The following is a 20923-nucleotide window of genomic DNA, read 5'->3' on the forward strand; positions in this document are numbered from 1 at the left end:
AATACTCATTATTACAGGGGCCGCGGAACGTTTTTCAAAGAGGGGGGACAGAGCCAAAAGTGGGGGTCCATGCAAAAAATCACAATCATATGGTCATTTTTACGTTTTTGTACCTGAAGCCCCCCCCCCCCTGCCCGTGGCCCCTGTATTATTATTACTTTTATTCTTAATTTTATCAATATTATTGGCATTATTATCATCATCATCATCATCACTATTATTATCATCATTTTAATCATCACTATCATTATATCATTAATATTATCATTACTATCATCATAATTATTACTATCTACTATATTTTTAATATCATAATTGTAGCTTCTTGCACGGTTAAGCTACAGCTAAGGATTAACTTAGGCTCGTGGATAGTCAATATCCGAACGCACCAGCACACTCCAAAGATAAATGACCAATCACACAGTCATGTAGGTTAAGACATCCATTTAATAATAACAGTAAACTTGGCGGACGAAATAACGGCGTGTTCACACAACGCGAAAATAAAATGATCGATGATACATAAGAAATGGCGAAGTAGAACAGAACGATAAATAACTTGAAGTGATTGACAAACGTGAGTGAGCGAGCAATTGGTGGTTCGCTGCAATAAAAATGAAAGTGTAATTGCAAATTAGTATGTCGTCAACATAGAGAAATTTACATGAAAGAATGATCATAATATTCTGATGGATAAAGAGATTATTATCATCTTATAACCATGTCGGTATTCATCTAATTGTTATAATAAAACTAGTAAAAAACAGAAGGTATAGATATATACATAATAACATGAAAGTCAATAGCAATTAATCATAACTAATGCTAAAAGAATAAACTTAATTCTGTATAACTAATAACCCGTCTGAACACACCTCTACTCAAGCTGTGCCATAAACAAGACTATCTCCTTTGGGATAGCATTGACCATGGGCCTATACACATTAATAACTCTCAGTAACAGTGGCATTGAAACCATCACTCAACAAAGCACTTTTGTTTGCTTATTAGCTGTACAGCTTGTATACTCTCAGTGAGGATTACACATACCCTATTCTTCCCTACAGTATACTTCTAACCAGTGTAGTGTCAAAAACTAATTAGCAACATATAGAATTATGGATGTAAAACATATATAAAATACATAAATGAATACTCAAATATTACTTGTTACCCACTTAAATATTCTCAACAATAAACTTCATATACAACTTCTGGTATGACGTAGCAAAGAAAGAATGAGAGGTAGAGAGAGAGAGAGAGAGAGAAAGAGAAAGAGAGAGTGAGAGACTCAGTACAAAGATAAACTTATCCCTCTGAAACTTGAAATATATATATACAGTACAAACTTGACATAACTTGTATAATATTAATATAGTAAACATAACAATATTCTATATATCAGATATGAGAACTTACCAATTGTTTGACCTCCTGGTTTCACAATATCAGTAACTTTTGATCGAATGTATAACAGCACAACTTGTTGCAATGAAACTTTTCTTCCTTCTGAGGTGGAAGATGCAAAGGGCTTATCACCCTTCTGAGATGCTTAGGCTAATTTGCATATCAGCCTAAGTCTTGACCAATGGGTTTATTGTTACTATGCTGCACCCTTGGTCTGACCAGGGTGTGGCTGACCAACCAGAATTGACATTATCATAAACAACCTTGTTACTAGGCCAGAAAACATACCCAGTGACCAACTGGCAATGACTTTACCTTATTTGGGAAACAGAACATGAATTAATGAAGGTTAAATATATAGTCTTGACTTTCAGCCCACTTGTGGTTTATGCCGCTACAATAATTATTAATGATATAGAAAAAAAAATAAGAGTACAAACACATTCAGTTGACTGTAATGATTTTGTTGTTTTATTGTATATAACAACCACATTTATCATGATAGTAATATGCATATATATATTAATTTTAATTTCACTATACTTCGGACCTGTGTATTTGAAATACCAAAACGTATCTCAGCACAGAGAAAAAAGGGGTGAAGAAAACTTACATCAACATCAATACAAGTCAAAACTCATCCAGAAACAGAATACAAGGTTCCCACAGAAATTTGAAAACAGAATTCCAGGACTTTTCCATGACTAAATTGCTGCTTTCAATGACACCCGTGTCGTCCCGGGAGTTATGTAGAATTTGGGATGTCACAAAACTGGAAATCATGAACACCAATCTGGCATTTTTTAGCCATTAGAATTCAAATTTGGCATCTAGGTCCCTTTGTCGGTAAAGTTTTACTTTTATTGTAAAATAGCCCCCCTGATAATTCTTTTTATTCACACAATGAGGCAGACCTTAAACTTTTCAAACCATTCAGATATATACACTTTTTGTTTGCTTATAGCTCATCATTTCCTGTTAATTGAGACCTTGTGGAGTTGAATACATACCTACAATAATCATAAATAAGAATAAAATAAGCCATGTAGAAAAGGGAAATGTACAAAATACAACTCATACATACAAAGATATCTGGTAATGGTAATTTTGTGATCTATAATCATATATCTTTTTAGACAAACATATATTATAACACATTGATATTTAGTATTAACCTTATAAAGTGGGTTACATCAAAATGAATCATATACATATGTTTCAAATGAATATATTTGATGGATGAAGAAGATGAAACAGAGGTCCGTACAATTAACCCGCTGCCGACTGGAACCGGGTGATCCCTGTACAAAGTCTATGGGAATTACTCAATTCAGTATTCAACAGGTTAAGCAGACAGTCTTATTTGACGCTTGTAGCCCAACTGCCGAAGGCTAAGCTCCTAGAATTGACAATTGCTAATTTTTGTTTCTTTTTCATACTTAAAAAAACCAAAACATGTGTCATGGATGTAACACTTGATATTTACCATTAATACAACAATTTTCACTGAAATATATGATTATATTTAAGTTTTGGAAATAATCAGAATCTAGTATTCAACACCATCTATTGTGCAATTTGCAATTTTGTAACGATTCTGAAAATCCTTAGAACCAAAACCCCAAATTTTGGGAGAATAATACATTGAGCCTATGGGGCATAGGCCTCTGACACTGTGGAAGATGACTCGTCATCTGTGTACCAGGAGAAACCAGCAGGTTTTTATAGAAAAAAATGTTTAGAAACTCCTCTAAGTAGACAGATTTCAGCTGTCTAAATGGTTGATAGTTACTTCTAGACTCCAAGGGTCATAGACCTCGGCAAAGCCCATCACAGATTCAAGCGTGAAATCATTGAGCCTGTCGTTAGTATGGTAATTTCGTTATTCTGAGGCATTAATGTGCTAAAATTGTCTCATGTCATTCTGTTTGACTGCATACAGTTCTTATGTGTTACCTATGCAATTTTATGCAACATCAATATGAGCAAAAAAAACTTCCACACTGTGGAAAATGAAATGAAATTGAATTGAAAACCGCAAATTCCACATCCATCTTCAGTTTGAAAAAAAAAGGTCTGTACTACGAAAGTGATTTCTCATTGACACAATAGGAATACAAGTAATTGCTAGATATATTAACTTATATTTATACAACATAGTTCATTGAATAATACAATAATCATGAACATTTTCCTACTCATGTACACACAGTGGAACATACTGTAAGAATGTATATTTCAAATATAATGATAATAGAAAGAATTGCACATGTCGGTATATCGTTAAAACAAGAAATATGAAAGTCCCTGTACACAATTTACATGTACATGTCGATTACGCCGCACAGGTATCACAATCACATTGCATGTAATGTACAAAATATAAATAAACCACATCAGGGGAGCTTTTCATGAAACAAACAGTCAGTGATTTTTCAATGACAACTGTTATAAGCTACCAAAATCCTTGCATCTGATTGGCTAAGATTGACTCAGCTGGTGTAAAATCACTGATTGTTTGCTTCGTGAAATACTCCCCAGGAAAGTCAACTTCAAAATGGAAAGTGTTTCAAAAGATGAAAGTCTAACTCTTCTTTTTCTTGAACTTTTTACATAATGTATCGTGGAGCATTTCGCGAAAGGACTTGTCAGACGTTTTATCCGATAGTTACTATGTAGCAGTGCCTCTCAACCAGCCATTATAAAGGAAAGTTGTCAGACCCGACAACTTGTCGGACGTAAATGTTGATGAAACGCTCCCATTAAGAGCTAAAATGTTAAACTCAAACCATCCTCCACCTTCAGCAAAAAGAGAATTAAGATGATGAAGAAATGTATACTCTTTTTTTTCTATTTCATTCTCTGCTCATGTATACACAGGGGTGTGAGTGGTCACAATTAAAAAGTTCTGAAAAAAAAATGAAGAGTGTTGAAAAAAGTTTGAAATAGAAAGAGCTCCCATACTTCTTGTACAGAGGAAAGCCAAAAATAAGCTGATAGTAAGTTGAAAATCAAAACAAAAAAATCTGAAATCAGCTAAAAAATCTCAGTTCTCACATCCCTGTATTCAGCAACTTGTCAAACGTCTGTCACGTCTTCTAGCAGAGATCCCGCAGCTATAGGGATGCTGTGTGTCTATTCATTGCAGTTTTTCGGCAGTCCCAATCGTTTTGTCTATGATGATTTGTAATGACAAACTGCTTGCATGATTCCTGCGGGAAGGATGCAGCTCTGACTTTTGAGAAGGTGCCTAGTTCGGCCCTCACGCTATTAAAGGGGAAAATCACCGACAAAAAGTTTTTTTGTAAAAATATCAGAAAAAAACAATAAAAAATAATGCTGAAAGTTTGAAAAAAATCCATCAAAGAATTCAATTATTAGAATTAGTCATTTGATTTGTGACGTCTTATGCGAGCAGCATTCCTACATAGCGAATGGTAAAAAAATCAATGAAAATAATGTAATTTTCTCAGCAAATTGAAAATGGTTTTTCCTGTAGCTTTTGTATATCGATTGACAAATCACTTCTTACCAGATCATGAAAAGAAAACAAAAGTAAGTCATCAGGAACCATAAAAAATGAAAAATAAAAAAATGAAAACAGTAGCGTGGTATTAAATGAAATTTGTTAATACAGGCCATCGCTGGGGCAGGTATATATCTTATTAGCAAATGTTGGATAGCAATTATCATTGTACATGCATTTCAAGATAACATACCCACAGAAATAACTGGCCACATATACAGCAGAGAGGTATATTATCTTGATTACTGTGGGGTATTTGGGGAACAGGGTAATATCCCATAATAGCACATGATGGATAGCAAATATTATTGTACATGTACCTGATAATAACATACACATAATAATAAATGGCTACCCATAAATCACAGAGGTGATCCTTTTCATTGACAGAGGACAGTGTTTGGGTACAGAAATATTCCATGAGTACATGTTGGATAGCAAATATTATTGTACATGTACCTGATAAAATAGCATGCACATAGTAATAACCGGCTACCCATAAATCACAGAGGTGATCCTTTTCAATGACAGAGGCCAGTGCATGGGTGCAGAAATATCCCATGAGCACATGTTGGATAGCAAACATTATTGTACATGTACCTGATATTATAGCATACACATAGTAATAAATGGCTACCCATGAATCACAGAGGTGATCCCTTTCATTGACAGAGGACAGTGTTTGGGTACAGAAATATCCCATGAGCACATGTTGGATAGCAAATATTATTGTACATGTACCTGATATTATAGCATACACATAGTAATAAATGGCTACCCATAAATCACAGTAATCACCTCTGTTTAAATAGAGGCCATTGTTTAGAAAAGGCAATATTCCAATAGCACACATTGGATAGCAACTATTATTGTACATGTATTTCATAAAAAATACACAATAGTCATATCTGGATACCTATACAATGTGTGTGTGTGTATTTGAGTTTTGTCAGACGTGTATCAATCAGATATGATTATTTACTTCTGGGACCGACCTTTAACGTCACCATCCGAAAGACGTATACCTATACAATGCTAAGGAAATGACCTTTTTATTAAGGCCCGTGTCGGGACAGGGCAACACCCCCATAAGAACGTGTTGGATAGCAAATATTATAACATGAAGTTATACTCATTCAGTTGTAGGATGATCTAGCCACTCGATGGGAATCCTCATAGTATGCTGCAACTTTTCTCCTGTAGGGGCAAAGAAAAAAAGAACCAAAATAATGAATCAAAATCAAAATTAAGAAAGTAATGTCAACATTCGGGCCTGAATTTACAAAAAGAAATTGCATTTGTTCACCAGCAGGTACCAGGTTTGAAGACAGAGGTTTTTCCTCATTTGTAATTTACCTGTCTTGTACATCTCTAAGTTCTCTTTACTTTTATGTTTTGCTCTCTTCTAAGCACCTTGAGCATTTAAATGGAAAAGACTATAAAAATCATATGTATCATTACCCTTATTATTATTATTTCAATTGTACCATCATTAAAAAAAACAAAAAGTTTTAAGTTTGGGATTCACACAAGCATGAGCTGTACACACTGTACGATCTATGCAACTTCAAAGCAGTCCGGAAAATGTGGCTTCAAAGACCTCTTGTATTTTTTTTTTCATTCAACTGTAACAATTTGACATTTTGACAGTATGCAGAAGAAGAATCTTTCCTTCAGAATAAGCTTCTTTTTCTCTTTTTAAAGACTAAATTACTATTTTGGATATCTACAGAGATCCCTCCCTGCCGACTTATCGTTGGTGTTAGGGTGGCAGGTCCCATATAGAAAAGCATGGCCCTACCCTAAAAATATTTATTTCCAATTCGTCCAATTGCCAACTCGTCTTCTATCATTTGGTCTACCATCAGTTTGTCCACTCACCATATGGTCTACTTTCATTTAATCTAATGCCATTCACTCTAATAACCAGTTGGTCCAATGGCCATTTAGTCCAGATACCATTTTGTCTAATTGGATTAAGTATTAAATGTGTAAAATGAATGAAAATGAAATAGATATTAGACCAACTGGTTATGAGACGAAATGGTCATAGACGAAATGGTGATTAGACAAAGTGATGATTGGACCAAATGGTTGTTAGACGAAACGTTGATGGATGAAATGGCATTAGACTAAATAAAGGTAGACCATGTGGTGAGTGGACGAGTTGGCAGTAGACGAATTGGCAATTTACCCCTAAAAATATTGAAATTCAAAACCTGCTTACCTCTTTTCTTCTTGACCCTTCGCCATCACCATCACCATTAGGAGCACCTTGACCCTGCGGCCTCGGCGACGACCTAGTTGACCTTTGACCTACTGGCCGAGCAGCGACCTGACCTGAAGGGCTACGGCGAGGTTGCTGCTGTTGTCCTTGTTGTTGCTGTTCCTGCTCATTTTGGCTGATCTGTTGTGCTATTCTGTAATCTTCCTCCTGTTGCAGCTGCATTGCTAATTGGTGGCTGGAGAGAACAAATAATAATAATGATGATAGCAATACTAATGATAATAAAAATAAAAATAATAATGATAAGAATAACGATAATGATAATAATGATAAGAATAACAATAATGATGACAATAATTATTATAATAATAAAAGAAATAATAATAATAATGTTAATAATTATAATAATCATAATGATAAAAACAATAACAATGATAATCATCATAATTACAATGAGAATAAATATGACAATGAAGATGATGATAATAATAATAATCATGATAATAATAATAATAATACCAAAACTACTCATGCTGTTGCTAATACTAAATTTACTACTGCTGCTGAAAGAATATTAAAATACATGTATATGTTTTTCTGATTTGTTTTTTATTCATATACTTGATTAGAATCCAACAAGGAGTAGACAAACAAAATTTTAAAGTTCAAGCATAATTTTTAGTTTACAGGTTAATTAGAATATAAAATCTGATTAAAAGAAATGTAAGCTCTCTGACTGCACAGAATGCATCATTTTCTATCATTGTCTGCAGCCAGGATATGAGGGGAGCCACAATGCCACCACCCCCCCTCCTGACTTGCAAGACTCAAATTAATTTGCCGTGGGACACAAAAGACAAGTGAGCCTGCGCTTGTCAGAGAAATGCCAAATGGCCAAGACTGTGAAATTAGTCTTGGGGTTTCTAGTCCAAAATATGATTCATTTTGTTAAATATATTTGTTTATAATTTCCAATGCTCCAGATACACGTATTGCATTATACATAAGGAGCTTAAGAGCTGCTACCCCTGAATCAACCGTTTGAAAATGAATGCTGCAATCATAAAATTTAAATCAAAGAATAGTAATAATTAGTTTTCTCCCCGTAGCCATTCTTTAGAAAAGCTGCCACATTAATTATTTAGCATTTCAAACAGCAAACAAAGAACCATAACATTACAAAGATATGAGATAAAAAAGCCTCTCCCGCTGCATTCCTGAAACTACCTCAAAAATATCGCGAAAACAATTTTCATTGCTATTCCCCATAATTAATTAAGCATGCAAAGAGTTGGGCATTTTTCGGGAAAGTTGGGGGATGTGAAACTTACTCTGTTAACATGTCCTTGGGTAGCTTCACATCTGCTGGAGGGGTTTCCCCTGGTTTTGGGCTGTTGAGATAAAAAAGCCTCTCCCGCTGCATTCCTGAAACTACCTCAAAAATATCGCGAAAACAATTTTCATTGCTATTCCCCATAATTAATTAAGCATGCAAAGAGTTGGGCATTTTTTTTTGGGCTTACTCTGTTAACATGTCCTTGGGTAGCTTCACATCTGCTGGAGGGGTTTCCCCTGTTTTGGGCTGTTGAGATAAAAAAGCCTCTCCCGCTGCATTCCTGAAACTACCTCAAAAATATCGCGAAAACAATTTTCATTGCTATTCCCCATAATTAATTAAGCATGCAAAGAGTTGGGCATTTTTCGGGAAAGTTGGGGGATGTGAAACTTACTCTGTTAACATGTCCTTGGGTAGCTTCACATCTGCTGGAGGGGTTTCCCCTGTTTTGGGCTGTTGATTGTTTGACGCACCCTCCCCTTGAGGATTGGTGTCTTGCAGTGACAATGCTAAAAGTAGGCTGTATGAAACAGAGGAAAGGAATACGAATATACACATTGACCACAGTAAAATGCTTGCCTTACGTACAGAAGTTGTGGGCTGGAAGATAATCATAATAAAGACCTGTTTTAATATAAAAACAGATGGAACGAGTCTGGCATACTTGCCTGCATTACGCAATTCAATATAGCAGCAGTGCTGACTTTGAAAATGACTATTGAATAATTTTTCACAAAAAACACCATTCATATGATGATAAAATACTGTGTTCACTGACCCTAAATGACATTTGATGATCAGTGATACTTGATTACCCTTATGTCCACATTTTATGAACTAGATCCATAAACTTTCAAAGTTATGATGGCAATTTCACAATACCCCTCCAACATCCCAAAGTTCATTGACCTTAAATGACCTTTGACCTTCGTCATGTGACTTGAAACTCACGCATGATGTTCAGTGATACACCACTACCCTTGTGTCCAAGTTTCATGAACTAGGTCGATATACTTTCTAATTTATGATGACATTTCAGAAACTTAACCTTGGTTAACATTTCATGTTGACGACATCGCCGTCGGAAAAGCGGCACCTATAGTCTCGCTCTACTATGCAACCCAGACAAAAATAGAGCCTTCTCCCTTCTTGATAGAAGCTTGGCATGATACAATATGTGTTGAAGGGCCTTTCTGCAATAAAACAGCTGATATTTAAAGAAGAAGTACATGTAGGTCCAGGGGAAGAAGAGGAAGAGGAGAAGAAGAAGAAGAAGGAAAAGAGTGAGAAGAAGAAGATAAGGGCAAAGAAAACAAAGAAAAAGGAAAATAATTTTTTTTTCATCAATTACTCACTCTGTGTCTATTTGTTGAGATGTACTCATAGGAGGGGGTGGGTTCAGGGGTCCAGACGTAACCGCTCTCCGTCGGAAAGTGCCATCAACAAAGTAGCTATCGCCCTCTACGTTAGACAGTGTCTCCCAAACGACATTGCTTTCGGTCAAGAAGCCCTGGTCTGTCACTAACACATAAAGTTCATTCTATAAACAAAAAGGAAAACACAAATAATTCTGACTTTTTATATAAAGATTCTGAGCAAAATAATAACAATAATAATAATGATAATAATAACTAGAATTTTAATTCGTCATGAGGACGAATTTAATAGGTGATCTGTCTCTGATTTCATGATCAGGAAGACAATCAGCATGTTTATTGACATCAATATGATCATTATGATGAAAACTGAACTTCTCTTACGAAAAGAACGTGTTGAATACTCTTGAAAAGAAAGAAATGAGAAACTTTGGAAAATAGGTGTAAATGAAACACATGGTACATGTACATGTTATATTAAAAGGATTTTTTAAAACTATTTTATTGTGCAATGTTTTAACTTATATACCTTGTAATGGTCATGAAGGACCATTTGTGAAATGATGAAAAGAAAAAAAAAATAAATAAAAAATGTTCACCCCGAGGTTCCAACCCTCGACCTTAGGATTGCAAGTCTGATGCCTTATCAACTGAGCTACACTATTTCCCATAGACTTTTACACATAAGCACTATTTCCCATAGACTTTACACATAGCAAATTGAGAGGATCTCAAATCCAATTTTGCAAGTGAAATACGGGCATGATCTCGGCATCTGATTGGAAAATGGAGACCACACTGGCGATAGCTTACAATCTCAGCTACAACATACTCTAAGCTCAGAGAAAACCGACAAAAAGAAATGGAGATATGGCTCGCGAAATAGAAGAATGTAAAATCCAGTTTTGAGAAAAAGTCATTTCCCATAGAGATTGCACACAAAATGAGCGAAAATGACATGCCTCTATAACTTGCCATTTTTCAGGATGATTCATTCCTTTAAAAGAAAATGTAGCCATCAAATTAAAAAGAGTATGTCCTCAGCTACAATATATTGAAAACTGAGCGAAAATTGGCCAATATTTGAGGAGTTAGTGTCAAATTTGCATAACTATGATGACGTCATACATGTAGGTAGCAAAGTGGGAATTTTGAGTTTCGACGCCACTTTGATGACGTCATGATAAAATTAAGGGTCAAATGTGACATGAAATCATATCTCCCATCTATACACTATTGGAATATGAAAAAAAAATCGGGGGTCAACGGACTATCTAAAGAGCTATAATGAATTTTGTATAGGCATGTTTTTGCACATATATTGTCTATGGTTAGTGCGCGCGCACGTGCGTGCTGGCAACTTTGATGGAGGCTTATTCCGTTATTACTTGTCGTAAAAGGTTGATCAAGGTATCAAATTATTCAGAATTATATTATCAATGCATTGATATAAAGAAAATGGCAACCCTATGCTCTATAGTGCCGTTACGCGCGAGAACGCGCGCGTAACCGTGCGCGCGCGCAAATTTTTGAAATGCTTAAAATGACCTGATTCGTACTCTACTTTGGTCAAAAAGTGATTTTGAGCATTTTAAAATTTTGTGACCTTTACATGACCTTTAATGACATGGACAGTTGACCCTTAACCTGAAGTTAATGTGATGTAAATATTGTTAATTTTTGATAATTGATGATGAAGATATGATTGATAATGTGATTTTACAAAATGGCGTCTAGATGACGTCATGATGACCTTTTGACCTTGAACTTGTCTTATACACATCACATGATAAGTCTTCATATCTGATGATATTTTGAAGATACTTGATGGTATAGATTTGGAGATTTTGTGCTAACAAGAAAAGGGTGGAAAATAAAAATAAATAATAAATAAATAAATAAATAAAAAAGAAAATTTGTACGAAATTAATAGTTGATCTGTCGATTGACAGATCACCTAATAATATTAATGACATTAATAATTTTAACGTTTTATTTACCAAGGGTGCCAATTCAATTAGAAAACTGGTCTTCCAGTGGGCCCTTCCTAACAAAATATGTTACTATTACCCTTCTCCAATCCAAATGCTGAGTGCCTAAAGGGAAGGCAGAAGGTCCCATATTTATGAGTCTCTAGTATAACTCGGGCGGGTATTGAACCCATGACCTCCTGTTCATGAGATAGGCACTCTACCACTGAGCCACCTTACAGATGTATTTCATCCCCATTTACAAAAGACTAATAATGGAAAAGGAGAACCCTTGGAAAAGCCTGGCATGGCTATGCAAAATATAAGTTCTCACAAAAATATATAATTCATATTGATATTTTAGAAGATAGAGTATACATCAAAACGTTAAAGGGATTGACAAAAAAATGAACAAAGCCATATTAAAGAAACAATGTACAAGATAAAAAGAAAACGGGTGGAGGAAATATCATTGATACTTTGAATACAAAGTTTAAATTTATCAACAGGTCATAGAGTTTTATCCCTCTTAGATAACAGAATGCTGTTTCATAATCTATAAATCTTGTGTACACGTATATAAAGTTGCAAGAAGTAAATTCATTGTAGTCTTTACCCAATAGGGTACCCAGTAGGATTTGAAAGTCGATGTGATTAGATTGGCATGTGTGAACTGATTGACGGTTGCCTAACCAGGATGGCAATCCCAAGGCAGTGAAGATGGTGGACTGTATGCATGGAACAGTGATGGATCAAATGACCGTGATAATTAAAATTACATGTAAAGCGCTTACAACACAAAGTATGAAGCGCTACATAAATTATTATTATCATCAATATTACTACTACTTCTACTACTACTACTACTACATGTACTACTACTACTACTACTATTACTATTACTATTATTATTACTATTATTATTATTATTATTATTATCATTATCATTATTATTAATATTAATACTTGCATTGTGTTTATAGAGCGTGCTGAAGTGGTTATTTCTGAAGAATACACACAGCTCTTCTTCTTTTATGGTCGAGTTCAGTTGGAACAGTGATGGATCAAACCACCATGATAATTAAAATTACATGTAAAGCGTTTACAACACAAAGTATGAAGCGCTACATAAATTATTATTATCATCAATATTACTACTACTACTACTACTATTACTATTACTATTACTATTACTATTGTACTATTACTATCATTATTATTATTATTAATATTATTATTATTATCATTATTATTATTATCATTACTATTATTAATACTTGCATTGTGTTTATAGAGCGTGCTGAAGTGGTTATTTCTGAAGAATACACACAGCTCTTCTTCTTTTATAGTCGAGTTCAGTTCACACAGTCCGTGGTATGTAAGCTGAGAAGCGTTGCTGGCAAGAAACTGCTCTGCGAGAAGACCTACGTGTCAAAAATAAGAAAAAGAGAAAAACATATTTTGTTGGTGGGTGGACACAACCACTTATCCAATGAAAATGATCAGTATTTCCCCCCCCCCAAAGAAGAAACTCCTCCCCCCCCCCGACATTTTTAAAACCAGCCACCCCAAATCCGACTAAGTCGCCAGGATAGTTTCTCTGTAAATAGGCAAAATAGTAATTTTGTTTTTGAAAAGCAATGATTAGAAAATGAACTTTTCTGAAAGAGTTATTCTTCTTCTTTATACTACCAACATTGTAAAGTGGAATAAAAGACAAGATATTTTAGCATTTCCTTGACATCAATTTTTGCAGATTAGTTTTTCACCGAGATGGTACAGTGCGCACATCTCATCTGCCAACTCTGTAGTCGGGGACCAATCCATATTTAAAGGGGAATCCAAATAAAAAGTTGTTTTTAGGGGATTCAGACAAGTTGATAGGTGAAAGTCTGAACAATAAGAAAGTTATGAATTTTTTAAAGGTGTGAAAATTGGTAACCACTATACCCATGGAGACTTCAAATTGGCCGCATATGTGATGTCATAGTGATGTAAGGCAAGGGCTACTCTTCCATGTACTCCAATACATACAATGGCTAAAAAGTCATTTTTTCAAAAGCTATACTTCAAATTATATTTTTCTTTCATGAGGACATAAAACAGTATACTACCTGGGTTATATTTAGATTACTGCCCCAGGGGAATGGGTACTTAGTAGAAAACCACATATCCCTGATAATTAAGTACATGGCCTATGGGAAAGTTGTCCTTGCCCCTTGTCATAATTTACTTACCAAGTTGCCAATTTGAAATCTACCTAGTCTGAGGGATCTCAATTTTAAAGCACCCATAACTTTCTTCTTGCTTGTCTGATTTCTTTCAAATTTTCACCATTATGTCTTCTTTATTTTTCTCCTTTCCAACACAACATTCATGACCAAGGCTGGGTTCCCCTTTAAATGCTAGACAACTTCTATTAAGTACTACACAGTAATACTCTTGATACTCGAGCTCACCTTTTCTCACGTCTTCGTCATTTGCTGATGACTTGGTAGCGATGATGCGCTCCACCAGCTGGTTGTAGCTGCATGTCCCTACAGCGGAGACCACCTCGAGGTTCTGGGGGTCGTAGAGCCAGCCATGGTAGAGGGCGATATTTAGTAGATCAAAGACCACGCACTCCTGTGTGTACTCAAAATCTTTCACCCTGGTAGATGCGAGAAATACGAAGGAAGAGGACATACGATGCTATTCAAAAATTGTTAACATTCTTTTAAATATCCATAATATTCAATGAGGAAATGGTACAATGATTGTTTTCCTATTTGAGAAGACGTTGATAACGTAACAAAGCACTTATATGTTTATAAACACTGTATGATGACAGCGATCATGATGATGAGGATATCAAGGCTGGTGAGGAGGATGATTATGATTATGACGATGGTGGTGATGATGGGGATGATGATGATGATTGAGATGGAGATGAAAATGATGATGATAATGATCATGACAAAATTGATAATATTGATGATAGAGGTGACGATGGTGATGATGTTGATGGTGGTGGTGATGATGATAATGATGATTGAGATGATGATGGAGATTATGATGATGATTATGTTGGTGACGATGATGATGATGACGATGATGATGGAGATTATGATGATGATGGGATGATGATAGTGGTGGTAATGATGATGATGATGTTGGTGGTGATAATTGGATGTTAAGAATTATGGTGGCAGCGATGACGGTGATGACAATGATGATGATAATACAATTGGTCATATTGATGATGGTGGTGCTGATCAGATGTTGATAATTATAGTGATGATACTGATGATGGAGCTGATGAGGATGATTTTGATCATTACCATGATGAGTGAGGTTATCATTATGATCATCACCATCCGCACTGTCACCATCACCATCATCATCATACTCATTATCATCATCACCATTATCATCATCACCATCACCATCAACATCATCATCATCACCATCATCATCATCATTATCATTATTATCAATATCATCATTATCATCACCATCACCATCATCATCATCACCATCATCATCACCACCACCATTATCACTATCATCATCATCACCATCATCATCATTCATCACCACCATCATCACCACCATTACCATCATCGTCATCATCACTGCCACTACCAGCATCACCACTAACAACGCCACCACCACCATCATCATCATCCCCTGACCCTATCTCTGGATAAAGTTGGACTTACCCTGTGAATTTAACATTAACATCTAGCCCAGTCTGAAGACGTGACATGATTTCCATGGCATCATGCATATTCTGCTCGTAATTCTTCTGAATGTCATCCGATGCATCCTAAAGAGGAATAGAAGAAAAGCCAATAAACTGAGATTGGTAACTTACATGCAGTGTTATACATGTAGCTACAGTGGTCGGCAGTGGTCAACCAAACTGGCACAGAATATTTCTGACCACAACTCATCATGACAAACATCATTTCCGTCCGTCACTATTTTCAAATGAAGTTTCAAGGACAACTCCTTGCAAAGAAGCATTGTGCCGCATTGACTTCCTTCTTTAATCTTGTTTTATTTGCATAATTTACAATAAACGTTCCTAGATATTTGATAAATATTGAATTATTTTGAAAGATTTGCTAATGTCACTAGCTTGGCCTAAAACAATATGTATTGGCGTGAAATTGCGACCACCACTAAAAAAGGCTCTAGCTAGAACACTGCCCAGGTATCAGACAAAATGCATACATTGCAAGCAAAAATCCAACACCCAAATAATAAATGATGATCTGTAAAGTGCTCTGAAGCATGAATTGTCAGGTCCACAGAACTACATGTAGCTTTTTTGAAAATTGTCACTCAAAAATTAATCTAACAAATTCTTGTGCATACAGGTGACTCTTCCGGTGACCAAGGAAATCTGATCAACCATATACAGAGATCACCTGAGGAGATATATGATTATTCATATTTTGAATGTTCTGTTGTGAAATAATGCTTTGAATTAGACGAATATCAGCCTCATGGAAGGTCTACATATGCGCCGTCTACTGAATTGTTAAAAAGGGTACCTTTGGCATTCTTGAAAGCAGATGGTCTCCGAGATATTCAAAGAGCTGACTGGCCGACACCATCTCCACCATCTGTGGTATCTGAATGGTTTCTCGTAGCAACATGACATTCACGATCGCGATTAGAGGGCACGGGCCATTCTCGTTCTGCGTGATGATCGGCGTGTTCTGGTTGCGCCACGAGACCCACTTGACATGGTAAGCTTGGACCGGTTGTGCCGCAGAACGAGGGCTGGCGGTGGCGGAACCCGACGCAACTGCATCGGCTTCATTTGAAAACAAAATAGAGAACGAATATTAAAAGAATGACCAAAATCCATTATAGTTCATTCAAGTAAATAGTATATACTTTTATGTATACATGTTCAAGTATCAATTTGCTTACTTCTTTAATTTCAGGCACTTTTTGGGTGGAATTGGGATATGAATTACACACAAAAATATGAATTTGATCAATAGTTGGGCTTGTGTCATTTTTCCTTTCATTTATGTGTACTCATGTGGTTAAATTTCTTATTTTGAACTATCAAACATCTTCTTATATTTTTAGAAGATATCATATCACATCTTATAAGAAATTATAAATTAGCCATTATCATTCAAGCATTACTGATTTGTAACTACAGGTAGGTGAAAAACCAAGGCTACGCTCTTCTCTGTACGTAAGCAATTCTCTGACACACTGAGAAGTACATGAGACCATCTTACACATCACGGCTACAGCAGCACCTGTGCTTTCTTCTGGAATGCCTCCCTCTGCTCCTCTCACTTCCCCGGTTTCAGTGTCCATCGCACTGCAGGCTGCACCTGCTCCTGCGTCCTGTACTTCACTCATGTCCATTGGCTGATCCTTCAATTTCACACCCTCCCCCTGCTCTGGCCCTTTCTCTTCTTCTGATTGCTGTTCCACTGTCTGAACATCCTCCAACTTCTCAACCGGCGAGGAATCTGCCATGACAGTTATATCGTTTCCTATGGAATTGTCCGTGCTTGGTGTTTCGTCTGAACTGCACGTCGCCGTGGTCTCTTTAGGAGATTCTGCCACAACTCCTTGCTCGATTACAGTGTCCGATATCGAAGATGGTTCCTCCATCATGGGCACAGATCAGCCAATCGGTGTAGATCTTTAATTCAGCCAATCGGTGTAGATCTTTAATTCAGCCAATCGGTGCAGATCTATAATTCTGCCAATCGATGTAGATCTTTAATTCAGCCAATCAGTGTAGATCTTTAATTCAGCCAATCGGTGTAGATCTTTAATTCAGCCAATCAGTGTAGATCTTTAATTCAGCCAATCGGTGTAGATCTTTAATTCAGCCAAATGATGTAGATCTTCAATCGTATCTGGAAGGAAAAAGTGGGGCAATGATTTATTGGTACATGAAACACTAGTAAATAATGGGGTCAATTAGAAAGTGTGACTGGGGTGCCATTTCATAAAGCTGTCGTAAGTTAAGAATGACTGGTGATCCTTTCTTGTGGATATTCACCATTAAATGTTCATTGGTGATTATCAAACACAGTATAAGAAGGGTTCACCAGTCGTTCTTAAAGTCGCTCTTAAATTACGAACAGCTATATGAAACACCCGCCGGAAGGGTGTTTCATAAAGCTATTCGTTAAGTTACGAGTGACTTTATTTACGACTGGTGATCCTTTGTTATGTGCTACATCCAAGGCAATGAAAATATGGTGCGCATAATTCCCCTCAAGTAAGGGTCACCAGTCATTCGTAAATTCGCTTGTAACTTACGAAAAGCTATATAAAACACCCACCAGTTGGGTGTTTCATATTATGCATGACTTTATGCACGAATGTTACATGTCCTTAGGTCCTAAATCAATTATGTAGGGATATATCACTTAGCACAAGAAAGGATCACCAGTCGTGCGTAAAGTCACTCGTATCTTACAAACTGCTTTATTTAACACCCACCAGAATGATTTAGCCAGTGTACATAATCACTGGCATAAATCCAATTGGCTAACCTATTTTTCGGTGGGGGGGATGATCTATTGTTTCATCAACCCCCCCCCCCCACCTTGAATCTGATGTCACAGATCATGAATGAACTTCTTTGGGATTTTTTTTTCCATTCTTTTGAAATATGAAAGGCGCGCAGCTGAGCGAAGACGTCCAACGTTTAGAGCCGAAAGAGGTCCGTTTGGTAAGTAAATAGTTATAATCTTATATACCGATTTCTATATCAAAATTATTGATTGTAATAATTTAAATATCAAATTATTGATTGTAATTTTAAATCGGCATTTGCGCAGCTGATATAAGTTATTTTCTCAACAATCACGCAATTATTTTGGGGTTTAGAGCGCGATTTAAATCACCGAAATTGATCGCACAACTTTGCGTGCCCGATATTGAGAAACTGGGTCCAATATTTGGCAAAAAACAAGCTTCTGAAGTTCTGGTAGTAGTAGTACATTGTAAGTCCATTTACCATAATTTTTTCAATTCAAAATTTTTACATTAATATTCAACATTTGTACTACGGAAACACACATGATTTTTGGGTTGTTGTTTTAACTTTTGGTCCAATTATGCTTAAGACAAGTCAAGTGTCCGATATTTGAAAGATTTTCTTTTAGGCCTACTTTCTTTTTGCAAGAAAATCATATATTTTGCTCAAAATAGTCAAATATTTTGATTTTTTTTTTTGCAAACTTACTCTTTGGAATATATGAAAGAATATCGACCCGAAACTTTGTGTAAATTGAGAGAAATTCAGATTTGATCCTCAGTTCAAATATAGATGCGTAGTCGATATTTGAGTTTTTTTACCCTTTCATACAATTTTCCAACCAGCATGACATAGAAATAAATACGTGGGACTTGAATGAAAAACTAACAAACAATCAAACGGTTTTAAAACTCATTCAACATAAATATTCACAATAGATGATCGAAATCATACTATTCAAATTAGGGAGTTTGGTCATAATTACCAGTTACTGTAGATAAGATAACGATTCCGTGCTTAATCAAGGCAATACGGCGACAGATAATTTGATTCTTCTACTTCACGTACCCGCAGATACAGAATATGAAAGGTCAACGCACTTTCTTCTGTGACAGTGCCAAGATCACGCGTGACATACTGTATCTCTGTATCTGTATTCCGGTACATCAAAGAAGAGAAAAAGGGACAGCAAAATAACTTAAAGGACAAGTCCACCCCAACAAAAACTTGATTTGAATAAAAAGAGAAAAATTCAACGAGCATAACACTGAAAATTTCATCAAAATCGGATGTAAAATAAGAAAGTTATGACATTTTAAAGTTTCGCTTCATTTCACAAAACAGTTATATGCGCATCCCGGTCGGTATGCAAATGAGGGAACCAATGACATCACTCACTCACTATTTCTTTTGTATTTTATTATATGAAATATGAAATATTTTGATTTTCTCGTCATTGTCATATGAAATGAAGTTTCATTCCTCCCTGAACACGTAGAATTCCATTATTTTAACATTTTGTGGTTCAGGCAATGAGGTCCTAATCGTCAAATTCGTAAAAATTGAAATATTGTTTAATTCAAACAATAAAAAACAAAAGAAATAGTGAGTGAGTGACATCATCGACTCTCTAATTTGGACGTAACTGGCTCGTTCATGTAACTATTTTGTTAAAAATAAGCGAAACTTTGAAATATGTCATAACTTTCTTATTTTACATCCGATTTTGATGAAATTTTTAGCATTGTGCTTGTCTGATTTTTCTCTATTGATTCAAATCAACATTTTTCTGAGGTGGACTTGACCTTTAAGGAGGGGGGGGGGGGGGGTTCAGACAAAATATTCTCCTATGTAGGAGAGAAAACGTGAGGTCACTTTTTAGGGGAGGGGGTTGGTTTGGTGTTCTTTTCGACGATAACAAGATAATCAATGCGGACAGCTCTTAAGAAGTTGGTGGCTCAATTATTATTTTTTTCTTTCTTAAGTTCTTTTTTTTTATCGGGTTGTTCGAAGTCAAGCAAAACTAATCAATACCCTCTCACCCGCGACTCATCCTCTCGGTTTTCTAGATGACAATATATCAATGGGAATCAGGCATTGTAATTATTCTTTACAAAAATTAAGTTTGATATAGGCCCCGTGTTCTTTGTTGCATCTATTTGCTTGAATTTTGTTACTATATTTCGTTGTTTTGTTAAATGCCATAACTTTTTTTTCATACTTAAAAATGTTTCAATTTATTCATAATTTTTAGAGTTTTTCAGCACTGGCTAATAAGCCTCAAACTTCCTCCCTGCCTGCTCTTTCTAATTAAGTCAATTTCCAACAAAAAAAAATCCATCAATTAAATTCAATTTATCCGAGTCAACGGCCGGTGCACATACATAGTACCATTATTTGTATTGATAAACTAAGAAAAGGGAAAGTATTTTGTGTAACATTTACGTTACAGCGTTGATAAAACGTTTAGTGAAATGGACACATTAAACCACAGAATGAAACATGTAAAAAATACTTTTAATACTATAAATATCCGAACATTAAGTGAAAACCATTTCTGAGAA

The 20923-nt window shown here is 35.7% G+C and overlaps 1 protein-coding gene across 1 annotated transcript; it reads right to left on the minus strand.

Moving 5' to 3' along the window:
- Nucleotides 1-429: 429 nt before the first annotated feature.
- LOC129263802 (ubiquitin carboxyl-terminal hydrolase MINDY-1-like) lies at nt 430-19468 on the minus strand. Its single transcript, XM_064100933.1, has 11 exons — nt 19345-19468; nt 17092-17727; nt 16384-16649; nt 15544-15650; nt 14302-14492; nt 13124-13266; nt 9852-10036; nt 8891-9016; nt 7161-7395; nt 6066-6130; nt 430-4674 (listed from the first exon to the last, which is right to left on the minus strand). The coding sequence occupies exons 2-10, from the start codon at nt 17477-17479 to the stop codon at nt 6107-6109; spliced, it is 1665 nt and encodes a 554-aa protein (XP_063957003.1). The 5' UTR covers nt 17480-17727; nt 19345-19468; the 3' UTR covers nt 430-4674; nt 6066-6106.
- Between the last annotated feature and the right edge of the window lie 1455 nt (nt 19469-20923).

Source organism: Lytechinus pictus, chromosome 6, assembly GCF_037042905.1.
Source record: "Lytechinus pictus isolate F3 Inbred chromosome 6, Lp3.0, whole genome shotgun sequence".
Classification (NCBI taxonomy): domain Eukaryota; kingdom Metazoa; phylum Echinodermata; class Echinoidea; order Temnopleuroida; family Toxopneustidae; genus Lytechinus; species Lytechinus pictus.